This window comes from Ipomoea nil, unplaced genomic scaffold (assembly GCF_001879475.1).
Source record: "Ipomoea nil cultivar Tokyo-kokei standard unplaced genomic scaffold, Asagao_1.1 scaffold0298, whole genome shotgun sequence".
NCBI lineage: Eukaryota > Viridiplantae > Streptophyta > Magnoliopsida > Solanales > Convolvulaceae > Ipomoea > Ipomoea nil.
In genome coordinates, this window is record NW_017616726.1 from 314,009 (window position 1) to 336,376 (window position 22,368).

Consider the following 22,368-nt stretch of genomic DNA (forward strand, 5'->3'; position numbering starts at 1 on the left):
CTGACTATTGGGGTTGTGTTAATTGCAACACTTGACTTTCAAAAATGTTTATTTAGTACCTTGACTATGCAATTTCTATCAATTTTGGTCACGGCGGCCAAATTGCCGGCCAAATCTCACCGGAAATTTTTAATAAATCAAATAAGGAGGGCTTTTTTGGTCATTTTACTTTTTACCTTTCTTCCCCGGCGAGACCCCGGTGAGAAACTCCATTTCCGGCGAGTTTCATACATAAAAGACCAAACATTTCCTGGTTGAGCTTCAAATGTTTGTTTGAGCTTGTTTGAACAATTTTTTAATAGGTCAAATCAGACCAAATGTTTGTTTTAGTATTTTTGATCAATCTTCACCTCTATTCTGCAGCATTATATTCATCATCTGAATCTGAGACTTCATTCAAATCGAATCCAAGCCTATTATTAATTCTATTGTCGCCACCACCATTTCTGTCCTCATCTGCGGCCGCGGTTTCCCGGCCATGACCTCCGGCGAGTCCTGCAGCGGCGGCGGCCCTATTTCTGCAATGTTGCTTGTGCCCACCCAGCACATTCCCACTCTGGAAAACCCTTTCGCAATTGTATGGGCACTTGAACGTCATGTTCTTCTCCGCTTCCGATTCTGCCTCTTCTTCGTTAACGTCATAATCTTCATCGTCGTGAACATCATCAGACGAAGAAGAAGAAGGTTCATCGACTTTACTGGGGAGCATTTTCCGAGCTGCTTTAGTGTGATGGCCGCTATGGGAGCCCAGTGAACTATGGCTCTGGAAATAAACGCCGCAAATGCTACAAAAATACCGCTTCGCCGCCGGAAATGGAGTTTTTAAATCAAGGTTGTCGTCGCCGGAGAGGAGTTCATCGAAGAAGAAAGGGATGGTGAGTAAAATTACTAAAATACCCTCATAAATTGACCTATTAAATATTTTCAGTGAGATTTGGCCGGCAATTTGGCCGGCGTGACCAAAATTGATAGAAATTGTATAATCAAGGTACTAAATAAACATTTTTGAAAGTCAAGTGTTGCAATTAACACAACCCCAATAGTCAGTAGACCAAAATTGAAATTTTCTCTAAAAGAATGATGAAGTAAAAAGCGCAACTAATTATTGAAAGAAGGAACGAAGGATGAACTGAGTTCACCCGCATGCGCAGAGTTACTTTTTCACGCGTGTCCCCTTCCATTTCTCCATTTGGAGAAGGTAACAACCAAACGCCCCTGATAAACCATCTTCCAAACACCCCAAATATTGTTTTTTCTCATTAATCTTCCGCGTCTTACTTCCTTTGCAATTAAGGAAAAGCGTCCCATATTATTATTATTATTATTATTATTATTATTATTATTATTATTATTATTATAAAAAATAAAAATAAAAACAGTAAATATAAGGAAAAAAATAACAACAATTTTCCTCAAATTACACGCAGGATTTCTTCGTATCGCCTTCCTTTGCTTGTCACTGATAACTCTCCTGTTCATCACCACCTGATCATGGCGGCACCGTCCTCGTCGGCGTCGGTGAACATCATGCTAGCAGTTTACGAGAAGAAGACGGTGACGGTTGACCTTTACCGCCCCCTTCGCAACTACATCGTGATCAACTACTCCGAGCGCGAGGCTCAGAACCTCGAGGACGACCTCCAAACCCTTAAGCAGCTACGTTCTGAAATCGAGCGTGGCGCCTCCGACTCTCTAACCGCCCGCCGCGATCTGCTTCAGAATTACTTTAAAGCCCTCTGCGCTGTTGAGTCCCGCTTCCCCATCTCCCCCGATAAGGATCATATCAATTCTGTTACCTTTACCTGGTATGATGCCTTCAAGACCAGGCAGAAAGCTGCTCAGCAGAACATCCATTTAGGTAAATTTTCAATTTCATTTTGGTAGTTTATGGTTTTCGAATTTTGTTAAATTAGGCCAATTTGGTTTTTCGTATTACTATAATTTTGTTTTATTGACAAAATCTATCATTTTCAATAGAAAAAGCGGCAGTTCTATTTAATTTGGGGGCCTCTCACAGTCAAATAGCACTGAGTTTTGATCGGTCATCGGTTGATGGGCGGAGGCAGGCCTCACACTCATTCATTGCAGCAGCTGGGGCATTTGCTTTCTTGAGAGATAATGTGGCAATGAAGGCATCTATGGGGAGCTCTACCACGGTGGATGTGTCGGTGGAGTGTGCCGGGATGCTAGAAAGACTGATGCTTGCTCAGGCTCAGGAATGTGTATTTGAGAATACTATTGCCAAAGGAAGCAGTCCTGGCGTTTGTTCGAAAATTTCAAGACAGGTTTGTATTCAGGAGTGCATTTTTCCTTTTGTGGCTGACAGGTCTTGCCAGTAATTCTGAACCATTTTGAATGACATTTTTATAGCGTTCTCTGATTTATACTTTTGATGTGCTTGATTTGCATGACCTCCTGTGCCTTTTGTTTGGATATCTAGAGCTGCAACGGTTTAACCATAACATATACATGATTACAGGTTGGGATCTTTTATGAGGAAGCTTTGGCAGCTTTAAATGTTGCACCTCTTAACCAGCACTTTGAGAGAGCATGGCTGGCTCATGTTCAGCTTAAGGCAGCTTTGTTTTATGCTGAGGCTTGCTATAGGTGTGGTTTAGAGCTCCACGAGAAAGAAGAGATAGCTGAGGAGATTGCCAGGTTGAAGAGTGGGATCAGTGCCTTGTCTGAGGCAAAAAGGACAGCACCAAGAGGGGCAGCACAGCAGTTATTAGATGCAATCAATAAATTAGAAGTCAGCCTAAATCAAAACTTGGAAATAGCTATGAAGGAGAACGATAGAGTCTATCTTATGAGGGTTCCTCCCGCCAGTTCATTATCTCCTCTTTCTGCATTTTCGATGGTCAAGCCTTTGTCCATGAATGAGGTGCTGGATGCAAGCAAGGGGAAGATGTTTGCAAGTCTTGTTCCTGATAACAGTGCAAAATCTCTTTCAAGATATACAGAAATGGTTGATGATGTAATCAGGACTCAAGCTGAGAAACTTCAGCAGGGTAGTGAACTAGCTCGTGTGAGGCTCAAGGAAATGGACTTGCCTGATTCAATTCTTGCCTTGGAGGGAAATATCACTCTGCCTACCGCACTGAAAGAAGAAGTAGAGGCAGTACAAATTTGTGGTGGCCCAGCTGGTTTGGAAGCTGAGCTACAGCAACTCAAAGATCTAAGTAGGGTAAACCAGGAGCTGTTGGTGCAAACTGAGGAGCTTTTGCAAAAAGAGGCAACAGAAGATGCGCAATTTAGGAGCCAATTTGGAACACGATGGACTAGGCCTCAATCTAGTACTCTAACAAAGAACCTGCAGGATAGGTTAAACAGGTATGCGGCAAATTTGAAGCAAGCTGCAGAAAGTGATGCCAGAATTGAGCGATCTGTAAGGGATCATGCAGCACTCATGTCAATCCTTGACCGCCGTCCAGTATGTATATGCACAGCCATTCTATTCTATTTTTCATCTCATTGAATTTGAGATTAAGTTCCTAAATAGCAATACATATTGGTGCTCATTTGTGTTCCTAGATTCAGTTGCTAAGAAGACACATTGAATTAGAAAAAACAGATTAAATTTTGAAACTACATTAAATAGAAGTTTCTGAGAAATCTATGAAAAATCTTTAACATGATATATAGTATTATTGAATTGAGAACAATGTTAATAAACCTTGTGAACACCTTTTACTTGATTTGCACTTATTTATTTACATCTAGTTTGCCTGTCATTTGTATGTGCGTTATAAGTTATTCACTTCTAAATTTTTTATCAATGCATCTGTATTATGTTGCAATTGTCATGAGTATTGTGTTCTGTAGCTAGCTATGGTTTTAACTTGGACCAAATAGTGACCTGCTTGGGGTTGAGTATAGTCTGACCCATCAAACCAGCATGATATATTGATATCATCATGAGGATTATGGCTTGTCCAACCACCATTGACCTCTTCATTTTTAAAAGCAAAACCTGATCCACTTGCTGAGTGGCTTACTTGTGCATTCAGGCTTTGCACACACAAGTTCAACTCAAAAAGGAAGGCAGCAAACACTTTTATATTTTATCACAAACCAAAATAATGACTATTATTTAAAAAAAAAAAAAAAACTACCTTGGTCCAAAAATGTATCCAGATTATGCTCACCAGCTTTGGCTGGATATGACTGGTTTTTTCCAGTTCAAAAAAATTGTGTAGTTTATTAAAACAAAATTTTCAACCCTGGTCCAAAACCATATCTGAATCATGCATTCACCATCTTTGGCTTGGTTTGACTGGTTTTTTCAATTCAAAAACTTCGTAGTTTATTACTAATTCAGAGAAGATCTGGGCCTGTTTCTGGTGAGATCTGCAAGTGTGGTCTCTTTCTCATGGAGCTAGCAAACACAATTCTTACCTGTGCATTTTGCTCTTTGGTAGATTGAATCTGCACTTCCATCCCTGGCAAGACCAATAATGTCTCTGGATGCCAATGAAGATGCTATTGTGGGAGTGCTGAAGCAGAGCTTGGTAATTTACTTTACTACCTCCAGAACTTGCTTTACTGATTGATCTAAATTAGTTGGGTTATAGAATTCTGTTTCTTGTTATAAAGTTTTCTGAGTTTGTCTTGCTATAATGGGCAATGCAAAATTGTACTGTAACTCTGTAAGTTACTTGTCAAAAAAGATATGCTTTCTATACTTTCTAGATGTCATGCTAACTATTACTGTTACTGATAAAATTACTTTTTAAAAATATTTTTTGTTGGGAGGAGTAATTTTGTGTGATGAAGACACTCTAAACTTGCTTTAAAGATTTTGCTTGCATTTGCAGAGGCAATTAGAGAATCTTGGTGCTCAAAGAGCAGGTCTTGAAGACATGCTGAAAGAGATGAAGAGGAAGGTAAGATCAAAATACCGAGTTTTTATCATGGCTAGCTTAGTTATTGCACGGCTTTGGTTAAGAAAATTAAGCAATAACATTAACTTATCTGGCAAGAGGAATGTTTTTTGATTTTTTTTTTCCTGAGGTGATGATTTGTTACTGAATCCAAAACCTCAACTTCGATTTGATTGGTGCAGGCATGGTCTTTTATGCTGTCTACTATAGAATCCCGTAAATAATTCCTAGATTGGAAGCAACTGTTAACCAGTTAATATCACACACATCTTGTTAACTTCACTTATTTCATATATTCTTATGTTGTGCACTCTGATACATAATTTATTAATTTTAGCAGTCAGAAAATATTTATCAATTAAATTAATTATGTTAATTTGGGTGATCTTCATGATCACAAAGAGACATGGAAAACAGTGCTCTATGGGACAAGGGATCTATATCTGGATCCAAAAGAAATTATGTGTAAATGTGGGACTGCTTTTCCTCTACTGGCAACATTGTAGAAATTCTGCTAACATGCTTTTAAACCATTAAAAACTAGAAATTCTGCTAACATGCTTTTTATAGTGTTTTTTTTTTTTTTTGGGTGCAAACATGCTTTTTATAGTGTTTCTAGTTCAAGCATTTATTAAATTAAAGGCTTGTTGGATGTGGGCAATCCTCATTTTCTTAAGCATTTATATGGAGTAATTGATGACTTGTTTGCATGTCTGTTCATTCTCAGGTTCTTGCTTTTTGCTAAGATAGATATTTTTCTAGTCTTGATTCTTTTTAATTTATTTTTCAGGATGATATCTTGCCTAAGTTGATGACATCTACTGGCTCTCATGAGGATCTTTTCAGAAAGGAGATTGGGAAGTATGATAATATTTGTGAAGAAATTGCAAAAAATCTTCAGGCTCAAGAACAACTATTGATGCAAATTCAGGTCTTCTTTTAAACCGTTAAGGTGGCTATTATTTTTTAAAGTTTAATACAGTACATGACTCCTTTCTTTTCCCATTCAGGCTCAAAATGATGATTTTGCTGCAATTTTCAATCTTGAAGATTATAAAGGTATTGAGTTAAGTTGTGCACTTCAACCATGGAAGCTACTTAACTAAATTACAACTTCCATGTTTGTTCTAGTTTAATGCCTTATTGACTAATTAACTTATGCCTTCTAAGGATTCTGACAACACCAGAAGCCTACTTAGAGCATCCACACTAGGGGAGCAAGTGGGGAGAATGCATTACTTTTAATATATTTAATGTTGACATGGATGAGAGAGGGAGTGGAGAGAGAAATTTGGGAAGCATAAATAAGAGTTGGGAGAATGGGAGCATTGTGGGACCCAGTAGGATAAGCAACCAATCATGGCTGACTTTAATTATTATATATATATTTTATTTTAAAATCAGTTTTTACTTTTTTTTTTCCTCTCCCTCCCACATTCTCTTTCCTAATCACTCTTACATTCTCCCCTCTAATATTCCCACGGATAAGGATGCTCTTAGAGTATAAAGAGCTTTCAAACCCTTACTACCAAATGGATTGAGTACTTGGCTACAGTATAAGTGCCTGCCTAATATGAATGCCACGATGTCCTTTTGAGAAAATAAAATATGAGGATGAATTGACAGTTCATTTGTATTAATTATTTACATGTTTTTGAAAATTTTCTTGTGCATTATCATCTGTAATAGTAAAGAGAAGCTAAATCTGATGTTTTCAGAACCTGAGGTGTCGAAGAGTTTTTGTGACTAACTGATCTGTCCATGAAAATTTATGGATTTACCTAGTTGGTGAACAAGTTCATACAGCTGTTTGATTTTTCTTTTAACAGCTATGTACCATAAAATTAGTAAGCAGCTGTGTCACATTTTATTGTTTCATTTTTCATGATTCTGTTACTCATCGGATTAGAGATGTTTGATATCCCATTAATAATTTCATCTATGCCCACATTTTGAACTTAGTGATAACCTAATCAATAAAATTAGGCAGATGAGTCCACATTGCTGAGAGCTTTTTCTATTAGTAGCAATGTACTTTGAGCCATAATGTGCTTGCTACTCTAATGATGAATCTAGTAAGCAGTTCTGTAACATATCCATTGTTTCAGTTTTTAAGTTTCTGTTACTCGTAATGATTGAAGATACCTTTTACCCCATTGTTAATAATTTTGGTTGTGCCCATATTCCATAACCTGGTTAAAGGTGACCTGATTGATAATAGAACTTATTTGCTGGGCGTCGGCCGGGTTGGCCGAGTTCAGCCCCGTCTCGATTCGAGACGTAGCGCTGTGGCTTACCATGGAGGGATGTGGTTAAATGGTTAAAGTCCACCTACTTATCACCAATTGGTTTTAAGTAGATATGACAACCAGATAGCCTACTGCATAATGCAGCGCTGAGATCCATCATTATTTTTCTATCTATCGTTTACATGCCAATTCCTTTCGTTGTTGTTAGCTATAATTAATCTTTGTATCATCATATGCCAATTCCTTTCTTTTTATTCTCCCTTTCCTAATGCAAACCTGTTGTTTCCAACCTCTATAATTCATGAAAATTGCCCCTTTTCCTCTAAATTCTACAGCATCCCGGGAGAAAATGTACAAGCAGATTGAAGCTGCCATAGCTAAATATCGAGAAATCAAGGATAATATCAATGAAGGATTGAAGTTCTACATTACTCTTCAGGTATCAGTTTCTTTTTTTACTGTTCACTTAGACTTGTCTGGCCAAGTGTTGTTTAGGGGATCTTTATTTTTTTGCTCAGAAGTCATCTGCATCCTGTAACACCTGTAAGTCCTATACTACTATGCCTCTAAATGGACAGTATTCATACCCAGTGAAATGGTACACGAGTGGGTTTAAAAGATACGTCAAAGCCAAGCTATTAGATTTGGGATATTGAGATTCAGATATATTCTTAGATATGTGTGATCTAAATGACCTTCAGAATAGAGTGGAATTTAGGGGGTTGGAATGTAGACAAATAATAGGGGCAAGAATGTTCTTGGGCACCAGCTGGATTCAAACCATCTGGTTGCAAATTTTCGAGTCAGTCACTACAGTTCTGTCTTCCGTAGATATGTGAAATTGAAATTGCATTGTTAACTTGAAGTCTTAAACCAACACGATAAAGTTGGTTTGTCCTTTTTCTCTTGGATTTATTATTAACCTTTGAAGTTATTCCCCTTTTATTAAGCTGTCTGCCGAGCTGGTGCTATTGGAACAGCAGTTCAATGAAAATTTTGAAGTACTTTACATGGTTCTTTCCTGACAATCTTAAAAAAACTCTCCAATTACAAACTCCATGGACTTCTCTGTTTCATTTAATTCATGTTATGCTCTCACAACTGTCTTGGACGAACATGTTTCATTATTTATTTATATTCCCAATTGTGTGTGCTTGAGTTTATCTGCCACTCAACTCATTACCCGAAAAAGGGGAAAATCTACATTTATATTTCACGGTTTGTCTTCCTCTTGCAAGGACATACTATATTCTTTTATTCTGCTTTGTTGAACAGGATGCTATCACGAATATAAAGCAGCAGTGCAGTGATTTTGTGATGACCAGAAATATTCAATGCCGGGAAATGGTTGATGATGTTCAAAGGCAAATTTCGGGCCTGAGTTTTAAGGATAATAAAAACTCAGGGAGCTATAATTACCCTCCTGGTGGGCAACATAATACTCCAAGATCAACTTCTCAACCAACCGACCCTGCAAACGCCACCAATGCTGTTCGACTCCAATCTCCTGCTTACCAGCCTCCTCAGCAGCCAACTGTCCCCGGATACGTTCAAAACCCTCCCCCTTACGGTGCTCCTCAACAGCCACCTCCTTATCATCTGCAAGCTTCTGGTCCCCCGTACCCACCTCCCCAACAACACCAACAGCAGCCTCAACCTAGCCACAATTATGGTCAGCCTGCTTATCCCGGGTGGCGGGGCCCATATTATAATGCCCCTCAGCAGCAGCAGCAGCAGCAGCCAGGGTCTATGCCTCCACCTCCATACACCATTCCTTCTCAATACCCACCGCCTAGCCAGAGTGGCTACTATAGACAACAGTGACACTTCCCTTTTCTAGTTTTGCCATAGTGGCTACTATATTTATAGTTCTCGGAATATTGGTTGGGTGAAGATAAGACTTATTTGATATTTGAGAATAGTAGCTGTCCATTGATTTGCATAATGTTGTGTGTAAATGAGTATTACATAGATGATGCTTGAAGTACACCTGTGTACAGGGTTTTATGCATTATTGATTCTTTACGTTCTTTAAAAACCAATATGCATTTCTCAATACAGTTCTAAGTTCCTAACTTGTTACACCTAGAGCGGATTTTGTGGCTTTGTTTGGCAAACCTAGCTGAAAAGCTATAAGTTCGGAGCTGAAAGTTGAAAAGGAACTGAAAGTTGAAAAGTTATAGGCTCTGTTTGGCAGAGCTTATAGCTTATTTTAAGCTATTAATAAGCTATAAGCTCTAAGAGCTTATTTTGGAACGGTACTTTGGCTCTGTTTGGCAAACCTAGTTGAAAAGTTATAACCTAGGAGCTGAAAGCTTAAAAGCTATAAGCTCGGAGCTGAAAACTGAAGAGCTGTTAAGCTAGCTGTTATGATTGAAAGTATTTGGTAAAATTAGCTTTTTGATAAGCTGATAAATGTAAAAATACTAAAAATGACATCTTCATAAAATTTAAATTAGTTTGTTTACATATTAAAATTTAACATTTTGTCTTTAAAAAAAATCAACATTTTGAAATAAAACTATTAGCATAATCATGATCTAGCATGTCATAATGAAGTAGCAATATTGTTGCAAATCTAATAATAATAATAATAATAATAATAATAATATTTGCGGTAAAAGTTGCGGATAAAGAAGAAGAGAAAAGGGTTTTAATTGGGAAGGGTAAATTAAGTCATTTCTTTAAAATAATGAGGATAAAGACGAAAAAAAAAAATTAGGAAGTTAAGAGCTTATTTTGAAACGCTACCTAAAGTAGCGTTCCAAAATAAGCTCATATTTTAAGCTAGGAGCTTATTTTGAGAATATTACCAAACAGAGCTGACAGGATAATAGGGCTGGCACCCGACCCGGATCACAAATGAGCATCTGACTCAGCATCACATGGGAACCCAACGTGCAGAACTCCAACGGTTAGAATTCCAACAGGTGTCACCTTTATTGTCATTGAAGCCACCATTGATGAGAGAGAGTTAAAGCTTCAACGCCACATTCATGACTCTTGATATTCTTGCCGTTAGCTCAGCTCCCCAAGGATGTCTCTTCATGTTGTTACCGTTAGGACCTAGCATAAATAGAACTTCCCTCAGCTGAGCATGGGACACTGTACTTTCTATACTGAGACAAAGGCAATACAACTATTGTTACTCTCCCTTTCACGTAACGTCATTCTAATATTATATTTCCGGTAACATTATTACCGTCATTGGTGCTTTCATTGAGAGCCTGAGTCCAATACTCAAGCAGGCTACGACACACACAACTCATTCCTCTTTCAACAAGAAAGCTTGAAAGAATGGTGTCCCGCAGCTCCCACGGTTCCCGCAACGTGAACAATGGCAATGCCTCAGGTGACCTCCGGGACCAACTCACCAATAATCGCGGAGGGGACCTCCAAGAACTGCTCAACAACGGGAGGCCCGGGGACCTTCGAGACCAACTCAACAATGGAGGAAACCTTCGAAACCAACTCAACAATGGAGGGGACCTCCGAGACCAGCTCCACAATGGAGGGGCGAACCAAGTCGTGAACCTCCAGGCGACCATCCAGCAAGCGGTGGCGGCAGCACTAAACCAAGTGGCGGTGGGACTACAAGGCCAAGTGCCCCCGCCGCGGCCCCAGGAAATAAGGGTGGAGACCCAAAGAAGTGGACCGGCCAGACGACAACCAGGCCCTTCCCAATCTGCACCAGAACGATTGGGACAAAGGGAGCCCGTGCGGCAAAGATTAGGATCACGGGCCGAGGGATCCTCTACCAGAGGTCCTTGCCAACATGAAAACAGAGAAGCCGAGAGATCACCCACAGAGGAGGTGGGCGAGTCTCAGGAGCCGACCCCACGCCAACACGTTGATGAGTCGGCCTTACGTCGACACTTGGAGGAGCGACACGTCGAAGAGCCGGCTCCGCGACAGCACTCGGCGGGGAAGCGACGCGTTGATGAGCGGGTCCCACACCGACACTTGGAGGAGCGGCAGCCGGCCCCGCGCCGACACCCTGATGAGTCAGCCCTGGTCGAGAGGCTGCAGAGAAGAATCGAGGAGTTAGCAAGAAGGATGGAGGCACGGGAGCAGTCGCCGGAACCCGAGTTACGGATGGCAGCACCATTCTCCCCAAGCATCATGGACATACCTTTGCCGAGGGACTTTAGGTTGCCCGCCATCAAGGAGTACACGGGGGTCACTGACCCACGCGTCCACATGACGAGGTACAAGGCTGCTACGGTAATGATCGGGGCAGGGGACACCATCATGTGCTGAGCGTTCTTGTCCACCCTGGATGGAGCGGTCCAAGACTGGTTCAACACCATCCCTGATTGGTCGATCCAAAACTTTGGGGAGTTGTCCAAGCGCTTCCTGACATACTTCTCCGGTAGCATACAGCGTAAGAAATCCTTCTCTCACCTCTGTGTAGTGAAGCAAGATAGAGGCGAGAGCCTCAAAGACTTCCTGATAAAATGGAAAAAGGAAGTCAATAATGTCTACGACTTCGACTCCAAGGCGGCGATCCCGATATTTATTCATGCCTTAAGATCAGGGTATTTCCACAAGCAGTTGAACGCCCACCACCCCCGCTCTTACGAAGATCTGATAAGGACGGCTAGCCGCTATGCCGAAGCAGAGGACGTCGATAGGAAGAAGAAGGACGAAGAGGATGGAAGGAAAGGTGGGAAGCCTGGGAAAGAGGGTCGGCCTAGCCAGGCACCACTCTCGAACCACCTGACCGTAGGGAAAGGCCGAGACCACGAACGACCTCGCCTGGTTCCCTTGCGTAATCTAACTCCTCTTACCCATCCCGTCAGTGTCATTCTAAAGCAAGCTGAGGAGATGAGAATGGTAGAATTCCCCGAGGAGTACATGAAGGTCTCCCCGAAGGCGGACCAAACAAAGTACTGCAGGTTCCATAGGCAAACCGGCCATGATACGGGTGAGTGTCACGTTTTGAAGAGACAAATAGAAGAACTCATCCAGCAGGGCTACTTCCGACATTTCGTCAAGCGATCCAAGCAGCAGCAACAGCCGCAACACAATCCACCAAAAAATGTTTGGAGGAATGAGGATGGCACAGAGCCGTCCACCTCGAACACCTTGAAAAAAAGAGAACACGACCAAATATCTGAGCAGAGTGATAGCGAGAAAGAAACTGAGGTGGCGCCTAAACAACAAAAGAAGCACACCATACACTTTATCTATGGTGGACCTGCAGGGGGCGACACGCCCGCAGAAAGAAAGAAGTGGAGTCGGCGGCTATACGTGGGAGAAGTGGCGAGTCTTCCCAGAGAAAAGAAACAGAGACAGGAGGCCATCACCTTCTCTGGTGATGACCTCCCAGAGGGCCCGTTACCCCATCGTGACGCCCTGGTAATTGAGATGGACGTCAACGATGTCATTGTCCGCCGCATCTTAGTCGACACGGGAAGCTCAGTCAATGTGATGTATTACGATGCCTTCACCAAGTTAGGGATACTTAGGAACCAGCTCAAAGAAGTACGTACCCCACTCTCTGGATTTACGGGTGATTCAGTGGAGATGGAGGGGTCAGTGGTCTTACCAGTGGAGATAGGCACGAGCCCTAACATTCGCAAACTTGACTTGGAATTCATCGTGGTAAGACTCACTTGTGCGCACAACATCATATTAGGGAGACCGGCACTGGAGAACCTCAAGGCCATAGTGTCGGTGGAACACTTGTGTATGAAGTTCCCCACTCCGAGTGGGATAGGGGTCGTCAGAGGAGACCAGCGAGCGGCCCGCAGTTTTTACGTTAAAGCATGCAAAAAGATTGGCAGAAATGATCTATAAGTCCACACCATCTGTAAGGATAATCGATCGGGTATGGAGCTAGGAACATTTGATTAAGTATTTTCCTTAATATTCTAGTAGTCGTTTGGGACTAGTGTTTGGTAATCGCGGTCCGCCCGCTTTGCATTCTGAAATCTTTTGGAATAATATCTCGTACTTGTGGTCCGCCCATGTTGTTTCAAAAAAAATATATATATATTTTCCTTAATATTCTAGTAGTCGTTTGGGACTAGTGTTTGGTAATCGCGGTCCGCCCGCTTTGCATTCTGAAATCTTTTGGAATAATATCTCGTACTTGTGGTCTGCCCATGTTGTTTCAAAAAAAAAAAAAAAAAAAAGGAACGAGTCGCACGCCCAGGCCACAGGTTGGCCGAGACGTGACTCGACTCGGATGGCCGAGGCACACGCCTCGGCCAAGGGTTGGCCGAGGCGCCCGCCTCGGCCAACGCCGAAGTCCGTCTCGGCAAAATAAATAAATAAATAAATAAATAAAAATAAAAAATAAAAAATATAATAGACCGGAGCCTGCCCCAGCCACGATCGGTCGAGGCTACGCCTCGACCGCGATCAGCCGAAGCGCACGCCTCGGCCACGATTGGTCGAGGCGACGCCTCGGCCACGATCGGTCGAGGCGACGCCTCGGCCACGATCAGTCGAGGCGACGCCTCGGCCACGATCGGTCGAGGCGCCGCCTCGGCCACGTTCAGTCGAGGCGCCGGCCTCGGCCACGGTTGGCCAAGGCGCCGGCCTCGGCCACGGTCGGTCGAGGCGCACGCCTAGGCCACGGTCGGTCGAGGCGACGCCTCGGCCACAGTCGGTCGAGACGACGCCTCGGCCACAGTCAGTCGAGGCGACACCTCGGCCGCGATCGGTCGAGGCGACGCCTCGGCCACGGTCAACCGAGGCGCACGCCTCGGCCACGATCAGTCGAGGCGACGCCTCGGCCACGATCAGTCGAGGCGACGCCTCGGCCGGAGGCACACATCTCTGCCAACCTAGGCCAAAGCCTATCTCGGCTAGCATAAGAAATAAAATAAAATCATATGTGATTTAAAAAATATATATATATATATATATAAAATCACATACACAGGATCAAATAAAATCACATATCCTAAATCAAGCAGGATTCTACACACAGGATCAAGATAGATTCAGCCTTACTCCCAAGTCAACTCAAACACATCCGTTGACTCAGGAGTAGGGGGGACTGGTGACAGGATAATAGGGCTGGCACCCGACCCGGATCACAAATGAGCATCTGACTCAGCATCACATGGGAACCCAACGTGCAGAACTCCAACGGTTAGAATTCCAACAGGTGTCACCTTTATTGTCATTGAAGCCACCTTTGATGCCACCATTGATGAGAGAGAGTTAAAGCCTCAACGCCTCATTCATGACTCTTGATATTCTTGCCGTTAGCTCAGCTCCCCAAGGATGTCTCTTCATGTTGTTACCGTTAGGACCTAGCATAAATAGAACTTCCCTCAGCTGAGCAGGGGACACTGTACTTTCTATACTGAGACAAAGGCAATACAACTATTGTTACTCTCTCTTTCACGTAACGTCATTCTAATATTATATTTCCGGTAACATTATTACCGTCAAGAGCTTATAGCTTATTAGTAACTTAAAATAAGCTATAAGCTCCTAAATAAGCTCTGCCAAACAGAGCCAAGGTAGCGTTTCAAAATAAGCCCCTAGCTTCCTAACTTTTTTTCCATTTTTATCCTTATTATTTTAAAAAATGACATAATTTACCCTATTTAATTAAAACTCTTTTCTCTCCTCCTTTATCCCCAACTTTCATCGCAAATATTATTATTATTATTATTATTATTATTATTATTATTATTATTATTATTATTATTATTATTATTATTATTATTATGAGATTTGCAACAATATTGCTACTTCATTATGAGATGCTAGATCATAATTATGCTAATAGTTTTATTTCAAAATGTTGATTTTTTTTTTATAGACAAAATGTTAAATTTTAATATGTAAATAAACTAATTTAAATTTTATGAAAATGTCCTTTTTAGTCTTTTTACATTTACCAACTTATCAAAAAGCTAATTTTACCAAACACTTTCAATCATAACAACTAGCTTAACAGCTCTTCAGTTTTCAGTTCCGAGCTTATAGCTTTTCAGCTTTCAGCTCCTAGCTTATAGCTTTAAGTATTTATATGAATATTATGAAACATATACTAAAATTTGACGATGAAAAATTTGCTTTGTTCATGTATTTAGGGTGAATTAGAGATAGTTAGGGAAAAAATTCATAGAAAAAAATAAAAATCAATGTAAACAAGCAATAATGAAGTAAAAATATTATTTCGAATTTTTAGATGAAGATTCTCAAGTTTAGGAGAGAGAGAAAAATTGGTAGAGTTTAGGTATGACGAAAATATAGGATAATGAAGAAAAAATAATTTTATTGAATTTATATAGGTTTATAGAGTTTAAATAGGGAGAAAAAATAGAGTTTAAATAGAGAGAGAAAACATTCAAAGTTGTTAGAAAGAAAATTTGAAATCTTGAGGTTGATGTTTAGATTTCAACTATTTATATTTGAGAAGGAAAAGTCTACAAAAGTCTTAAAATTAAAAAGTCTATAAAAGTTCATAACTTTTTGAATACCACATGACTTTTAAAGACTCTTTAAAAGTCTTAATCGAATACCACACGACTTTTAAAGACTCTTTAAAAATTTTGATTGAATACCGCCTAACTTTTAAAGACTCTCTAAAAGTTTGAATTGAATACCTCCAAACTTTTAAAGTTCATAAAAGTCTTTAAAACTCTATGAAAGTCATGATTGAATACACCCCCCTAAATAACTTGGTATTTTTGGTAAATAGTCTACTTTTGTCTATTTGGAAAATTATATTGTGAATCATAAATATTCATTTTTAGTATACTAAATATTTATTTTTATGTATTATAAGTCAATTTAGGGTCCGTTTGGAAAGCAGGAAAATGACTTCTGGAAAATGTTTTCTGGAAAATGAGTCATTTTCCAGAAAACATTTTCCTTTCCGGTGTTTGGTTGCACTCTGGAAAACTGTTTTTGTGTGTTTGGTTCATTTTCTGGAAAATGAGTAGAATTGTATAATTAAACATTTTAATTATTTTATTTAGAATATTACAACATGTATAATAATATATAATAAATTTAAATATAATAAAAAATAACTAATAATATATCAAAAATATTATGGTGGTGGTGGTGATGTAGTGGTAGTGGTGTTATTTGTTATATAATAATAATAATAATAATAATAATAATAATAATAATAATAATAATAATAATAATAACAACTGGTGGTGGTATGGTAGTGGTGGTGATGGTGGTGGTGTGGTGGCGGTGATGGTGGTTGCAGTGGTATGGTGGTGGTGGTGGTGGTGACGGTGACAGTGGTTGCGGTGGTATGGTAGTGGTGGCAGTGGCGGTGGCGGTGGTTGCGGTGGTATGGTGGTGGTAGTGGCGGCGGTGGTATGGTCGTGGTGGTGGCGGCGGCGGTGGTGTGATGGTCGTGGTGGTGGTGCGGTGGTGGCGGCGGTGGTATGGTGGTGGTAGCGGCGACGGTGGTATGGTGGTGGTGGTGGCGGTGACGGTGGTGGTGGCGGTGGTGGTAGTGGTAGTGGTGGTAGCGGCGACGGTGATTGCGGTGGTATGGTCGTGGTGGTGGTGGCGGCGGTGGTGTGATGGTGGTGGTGGTGGTGTGGTGGTGGCGACGGTGGTAGCGGTGGTATGGTGGTGGTAGCGGCGGCGGTGGTATAGTGGTGGTGGTGGCGGTGACGGTGGTGGTGGCAGCGGCGGCGGCGGTGGTGGTAGTGGTGGTGGTGGCGGCGGCAACGGTGATTGCGGTGGTATGGTGGTGGTGGTGTCGGCGACGGTGGTGGTAGTGGTGGTGGTGTAGTGGCGGTGGTGGTGGTATAGTGTTGGTGGTGGTGGTGTGGTGGCGGTGGTTGCGGTGGTATAGTGGTGGTGGCAGCAGCAGTAGTGGTGGTGATGGTGGTAGTGAGGTGGTGGTTGTATGGTGTTGGTGGTGGTGTGATGTTGGTGTAAAAGTTGGAAAATGACTTCCCCCAAAAAAAGGGGAAGTCATTTTCCTCCAAAACAAACCTATTTTCCAAAGTCAACGGAAAATGATTTCCGTTGACTTGATTTTCCAGGCACATCCAAACAATGAAAACTTGGAAAATGATTTCCAGAACTCATTTTTTAGGTTTCCAAACACACCCTTAAAGTATATTAAAAATGAACCTTTAAAAATATAAATTTGTAATACATTAAAAATAAAACTTCAGTAAACGTTGCTACAATGTGGAGCATATAATGATAGTGTCTGCTCATGCCAAATTGCCTTCTCTTGAGTCTCCATATTTGTTTATTGTTTTCAGAAATTTGAGGGTCACAAGCCTCAGTTCATCTTCTTCAGCTTCAATTGCTTGCATTTGTTCAATTAATAACCATGTATCTTAACCCAAGAGGGTAGCTCAAGTGGCAAATGAGTTTTTTTTGTGGGGGAGAATTTTGGGATAATCTGGGTTCGATTCCCACAAGTGATGATTCACACCCGATGTGTGGTTTACACCAAAAAAACCATGGATCTTGAATCTTTGGTAATTTCATGATAATACATCTCTTTTGCAAATTTGGTTATTTCATAATAAATTGTACAAGATGTATAATCATAATTGATGATGCCTCTCTTTCTTCTTCTTCTTTATTTTTTTTTATTATTATTTTTTGGGGTTAAATACAAGATGAATAATTATGTTTTGTTCTGATACTGCATTGTAATAGAGTCAATAATACTAAAAAAAAAATATTGTTCAAAGATAAACCTCTACATTTCGTGATAACATCCTTCTCTATCAAGAACTCTTCATGGTTACTAAGAACCTTCATTAATCGATTGCTATAACCTTTATGAAATCCATAGTTCCATGCTTTGACTGGTATATGGAAACAACGTTAAGACTATTGAGCATATAATAATATATAAATATAAATATATAATCCAACTATCAGTTTAAACTTTTAATTGAGATGGAGTTGCTTGGAGCCCACAAAAGTAATCGGGTTCCAATTAAGACGTACAGAAACACGGGAAACAGTGACGAAGCCACAATAGAGGCACTTGTCCTCACTCCCCCACCCCATCCCATTTATATATATTGTATGTATAGGTCCTTAGTGCGTACATAGTTAACTTATAAATACTAAATTTATATAAATCTAATCAAAGGTTTAGATAGCTTAGATGGTAAAATATTTGATTTTTTTTCTTAAATGTTAGGGGTTCATATCCTACCTCATGAATTTATAGTGAGATTAATTCTAATTGACTTTTTTATTTGTAACATTGTGTTTTAATCTCATTTTTTAATATTAATAGTGCTATTAGTTATTTATAATATGTTTTCTATTTGAACTATTTTATGTAATTAATTATATTTCATATTTTGTGGAATTTTTATTTGTAACTTTGTGTTTTTTCTAGTTTTTTAATATTAATATTGATATGAGTGTTTTATAATATGTTTTCTATTCAAATTATTTTATTTAATTAATTATATTTTATATTTTTTTTAAATATTTTTTTTATCTCATTTTGATATATTTTAATTTTTCATCCTAATTAAAAATATTTATGACTCGGTCTCTAAAATTTTTTTTAACATATCTCATTGGTTTTAAATCTTTCGCCTCCACTGGTAAAGATTTATAGATCCGCCCAGACGGGAATATACCTAAACAAGCACAAAATGAATGGAAGTTACATGAATTAACTTAATTACAAAAACACGAAATGCTATTAAAAAAAAAAAACAGTTATCTAGGTACTTTCATATGCCAATTCTATCACAACCTTATTCATTCACATATTCATCTAAACCCAAAAAAGAATTATAGTGTTGATGATTGGGTCTTTGTTTTCTCTGTGTTCTTGAGCAGCTAATAACCTGGAAGATCCATGGTGCCATTTATTGCAAAAAAAAAAAATAATAATAAATAAATAAATAAAATTCAACTATGAGTGATTGGGTTTGAAAGTGATAAATCTACCTATGTCTTCTTGCACCATTGAGTCGATCAAAAGTTATATATATAATTTGCCTGTGTTCTTACACTGAATTTGATTTCATCAGATAATATAATACCCTTGAGAACATGTACATATTCAATCTATCTTTGCGTTTATTTAAGAGTAAATACCCAAAATGGTCCCTCGACTATAGCTAAATTCACAAATTGGTCCTCGACTTTTAATTTCAACCAATTAAGTCCTTAACTTTGCAATTTTAACACAATTTGGTCCTTTGTCTGTTTGACCGTTTGTTGACTGCACCTTTTTAGGATATATATGTAATTTCATGGTCCACCGTCGGTTTTTTAAGGTTCCGGTTGCATTTTTAGACCGCACTATTACATTTGAATTCACTGCCGGCGCTGCACCCCATGCCGGAGAGATTATAGCTTTTGATAGATAGATCGCCGAAGTCCCTGGAGTGGCTCTTCGAGAAAGCCGTGACTCCAAGCGATGTAGGCAAGCTGAACCGGCTCGGGATCCCCAAGCAGCAAGCGGAGAAGCACTTCCCCCCTCCGAAACGGCGTTGTCACCTCCAAGAACGTTCTCTAAGCTGAACCGGCTCGTGATCCCCAAACAGCAAGCGGAGAAGCACTTCCCCCCTCCGAAACAACGATGTCACCTCCAAGAGCGTTCTCTTGAGCTTTGCACATGAAACTACATATATATCCTCAAAGATCGCGGTCAACAAACGGTCAAATAGATGGAGGACCAAATCGTGTCAAAATTGCAAAGTTAAGGACTTAATTAGTTGAAATTGAAAGACAAAGACCAATTTGTGAATTTAGCTATAGTCGATGGACCATTTTAGATATTTACTCTTTATTTAAGTTGATAGATGACGTCAACAACCGAAAATTAAAAACTACCTAACAAATGGAGATGCGAGGTATCAATCCCCATACATCTCACATGCTAAGCAAGCATTCTACCATCTAAGCTACATCACCTTCATGTTAAAAGGTTATTGTATTAATATATTTACTTAACCTCAACAATATAATACTTCTTCCACTCAAGTTTTAATCACTTAACTATTGTAATATTTGTAATTTTAATTCTTTATTTCTGAAGATATATTGGGTTGGAGATTACAAGCTTAGCAGAGTCCCCTTATACTGGATAGATGGAAAATTATAAGAATAATGCTACAAAAGTAATCATGTTAAAGAATAAAATTTTAAAGGGATAAAATTAATCTTTTTTTATGAAAAATAAAATCTTCATTTTTGTAAGGTTATCTTTTTCTTATAGCGTTGATTTTTTTCTTTTGGAAGCGTTTTTCTTTACGATTGATTGGGTCTCATCCTTCTTAGCTTTTTCTATAATTTTCTCATTCACCATTTTATTTGAAATCACGGATTAAATCTGCATCTAATGTTGTGTCAAACTCTATTGAGTAATCTAAATAATTATGGTATCCTTGGTAAATGTCTTGTTGGACTTATATAGTAAATGGTTGAATATATGTATTTAGACATGTCTACTAGAAGCATAAGTAATATTTTGATTTGTGGAGTTGAAAATATTATTTATGTTTGGTAGGAAGCTTATGTTTTAATTGATCAAGAATGTTTTAGAGTAGTTGTTTTAAGAGAGGTTGTTTAGAGAATTTAGAGAAGTTGGAGTTACTTCTTTTGAGTTTACTTCTATTTTTTTTTTTTTTTTGAAAATATTATCTGTTCATACATACTTTCTCAATCTGTTGAAGCACAAAGAGTCAACTATGCCTCAATGTCACTACATGTCATTTGAGCACAAGGTGCTTGGGTGAGTTTACTACTTTTGGGTTTTACTTTTCTTAGTTTTACTTCTCTTGGATTTCACTCTTCGAAAGTTGACTTCTTAGGAAGTTACTATTCGGACTACTTCTCGGGAGGTTTTCTTCGGATGACTTCTCGGGAAGTTATACTTCGGATGATTTATTGGATGACTTCTCGAATTCCCAGAAGTTATAATTATTATAATACCCAAAATCGTCCTCGACTATAGTGGTTTTTCTCAATTTCGTCCTAAACGACTTTGGTGACCTAATATCGTCCCAGACTTTTGTGTTTTGCTCAATTTAGTCCTCCATTTGTTATTCCGTCAAATTGGTGTTAAATAAAAGGACAATTCAGTAATGTCAATATTGATCTCTCTTTACTTTCAACTTGTGAAGTGCGAAATTCCTCTTTCTTGTACGAATTACACCCAGAATTACTCCTGGACCTGCAAATCAAATTTTATATTCGCAGTTTTAGGAGTAATTCGTAAAAAAAAAAAAGGGATTTCGCAGTTCACATGTCTATGAGTAAAGAGATGCCAATATTAAAATTACTGAATTGTCTATTTATTTAACACCAAATGGACAGAATAACAAATGAAGGACTAAATTGAGCAAAAACACAAAAGTCTGGGACTAAATTGAGCGAAACACAAAAGTCCGGGACGATATCAGGTCACCAAAGTCGTTTAGGACGAAATTGAAAAAAACCACTATAGTCGAGGACGATTTTGGGTATTAACTCTTTAATAATATAATGAATTCTTGATCGATTATACAATAATTTAAATATTAAATTTGAATTATTGTTATCATTATGAATATAATAATAGTGGGAGTTACAAAAAGCTTCAATTTAATTTCTTCATGAATTTGACATTTAAGAGAATTGAAGAAATAATGTCTAATGATGGATATTGATAGTACTAATTTCCAGATGTCGGCTGTATGTACTAGATGTATATAATATGTATGAACAATGATATAGATAAAGGGATCTTTTATTCATAGTGTTCTTGTAGATCTTTGTAGAGAGAAGGGGGAGAGGTGAATGTATGTAGAGAGAAGGTGGTAAGGGCCAAAAAAAGACCCTTAACTTAAAGGGCTATATGCCCTTTTATAGGCACAAGAAGGTGACCGGGACCGGATCGTTTGACTCCGACCTGACTATAAGCGGGAATACGAATCCAGGGTATATAACCTATCAGGTATAAATATTTTTTTTTATCGAGTTGTCAAGATATGATTTTGTGTGTATTCTTTGCTCTTGAGTCTTGACTAAGTAATTGGAGTATTTATGAGAGAGTGATTTCTAAAACAAGATAAACCTCTACATCTCGAGATAACATCCTTCTCTATCAAGAATTGATTCTCCATATTTACTAAAAACCTTCATCAATGGATTGCTATAACCTTTATGAAATCCAAAGCTCCATGCTTTGACTGGTATATGTAAATAGGATTAAAACGATTGAACATATAATAATATGTAAATATAAATGTACAATCCAACTTTTAGTTTAAACTTTTAATTAAAATAGAGTTGCTTAGAACCCG

The 22,368-nt window shown here is 39.1% G+C and overlaps 1 protein-coding gene across 1 annotated transcript; it reads left to right on the top strand.

Moving 5' to 3' along the window:
- The first annotated feature begins 1,393 nt into the window (after positions 1–1,393).
- LOC109157615 (ALG-2 interacting protein X-like) lies at positions 1,394–9,214 on the top strand. The gene is made up of 9 exons (XM_019305469.1): positions 1,394–1,858; positions 1,978–2,285; positions 2,480–3,433; positions 4,422–4,511; positions 4,818–4,886; positions 5,674–5,814; positions 5,894–5,942; positions 7,468–7,571; positions 8,408–9,214. Exons 1-9 carry the CDS (start codon positions 1,492–1,494, stop codon positions 8,954–8,956), a joined length of 2,631 nt encoding a protein of 876 aa, XP_019161014.1. The 5' UTR covers positions 1,394–1,491; the 3' UTR covers positions 8,957–9,214.
- Positions 9,215–22,368: the final 13,154 nt, after the last annotated feature.